The 1,079-nt window shown below is 36.3% G+C and overlaps 1 protein-coding gene across 1 annotated transcript in view; it reads right to left on the reverse strand.

Annotated features, from left to right (window-relative positions):
• Window positions 1-1,079, reverse strand: part of LOC119593520 (spindle and kinetochore-associated protein 1-like) — a 2,368-nt gene that overhangs the window by 1,128 nt on the left and 161 nt on the right. Inside the window, exon 2 of the mRNA XM_037942482.1 lies at window positions 403-714. Coding sequence (XP_037798410.1) covers window positions 403-714 — 312 coding nt within the window. The remainder of the gene's footprint in view (window positions 1-402; window positions 715-1,079) is intronic.

Consider the following 1,079-nt stretch of genomic DNA (forward strand, 5'->3'; position numbering starts at 1 on the left):
CTTTTTTTCAAAGGTGAATAAATTTATTTTAGGTAAACATTAATTCTAGCTATTAATTTTGTGACCTGCACTCTTTTTAAATTATTTTTCTTGGGCAAGTATTTAAAAATAACAGTGAAAAGAAAAAATAATAATCATAAATTTCAGTCACCAAACACTCATAAAAATAATAGTGAAAAGTACTGGTCATCAGTTATGAAAGACACATAATGATCAACATTAATCAGAATATTCAAAATTATATATGCCATTAAAAAGACAACATAAATATAGAAATCAACATCAATCAGAATATTCAAAATTATATGTGCCATTACCAAGACAAAATAAATATAGAAATCAACATCAATAACCAAAAGCAAAAAATTCAAAACAAAGAGACCACTCCCATTCTGAACAAACCTTTTCTTGATTAGTTTTGTTCTTTTTGTCGCTCTCTGTGACCACTTGCTCGGCGGAGACCTTAGTGACGGAGGGATTGGCATTTGCTCGTGGCAAGTGGGATGGCAGATTGGCCTTCATGTGCGTCAGTCGGGAGCACAGTTCTTGCATAAGCTCCAGGAGAGTATGTGCAGTGAGCAGGTCCTTCTTGGAGCTGCTAATAATAGCTTTGAACCTAACAATTTCTTGCCGTATGAACTGCAACTCCTGCTTCAGCTGTCCAAATTCAATCACCGTGTCCTCCTTCCAGCCGCCACGAAGATCAGCACATATCTACAGCATGAAGTGAATGGGCATGAATGAGGGGGTGAGCTTGAGTCAGGAGAATGGGATATGAAATGAGAGACAGTTTGAGGAAGAAAAAGGAAGTAAGGTAGGGGAAGGAAAAGAGGTGGAGGTATAATAGGAAAGGAAGTTGAACAAAGAGAGGAAACCCAATAATTATTCTCCATTTCTACTCTGCGTCGACAAAACGGTAATAAATGTATGTATCTCTAAAATAGTAACCATTTATAGACAGTCTACCACAATTATTAACAGGACTGGCTGCTAAAGCCTCAAAATTTTCACACCAAAGTATTGGCATACTGTTTATTAGACTACAAAAGCTAATAACAGTCTCTTGCATTCCAGGATTT

This window comes from Penaeus monodon, chromosome 32, assembly GCF_015228065.2.
Source record: "Penaeus monodon isolate SGIC_2016 chromosome 32, NSTDA_Pmon_1, whole genome shotgun sequence".
NCBI lineage: Eukaryota > Metazoa > Arthropoda > Malacostraca > Decapoda > Penaeidae > Penaeus > Penaeus monodon.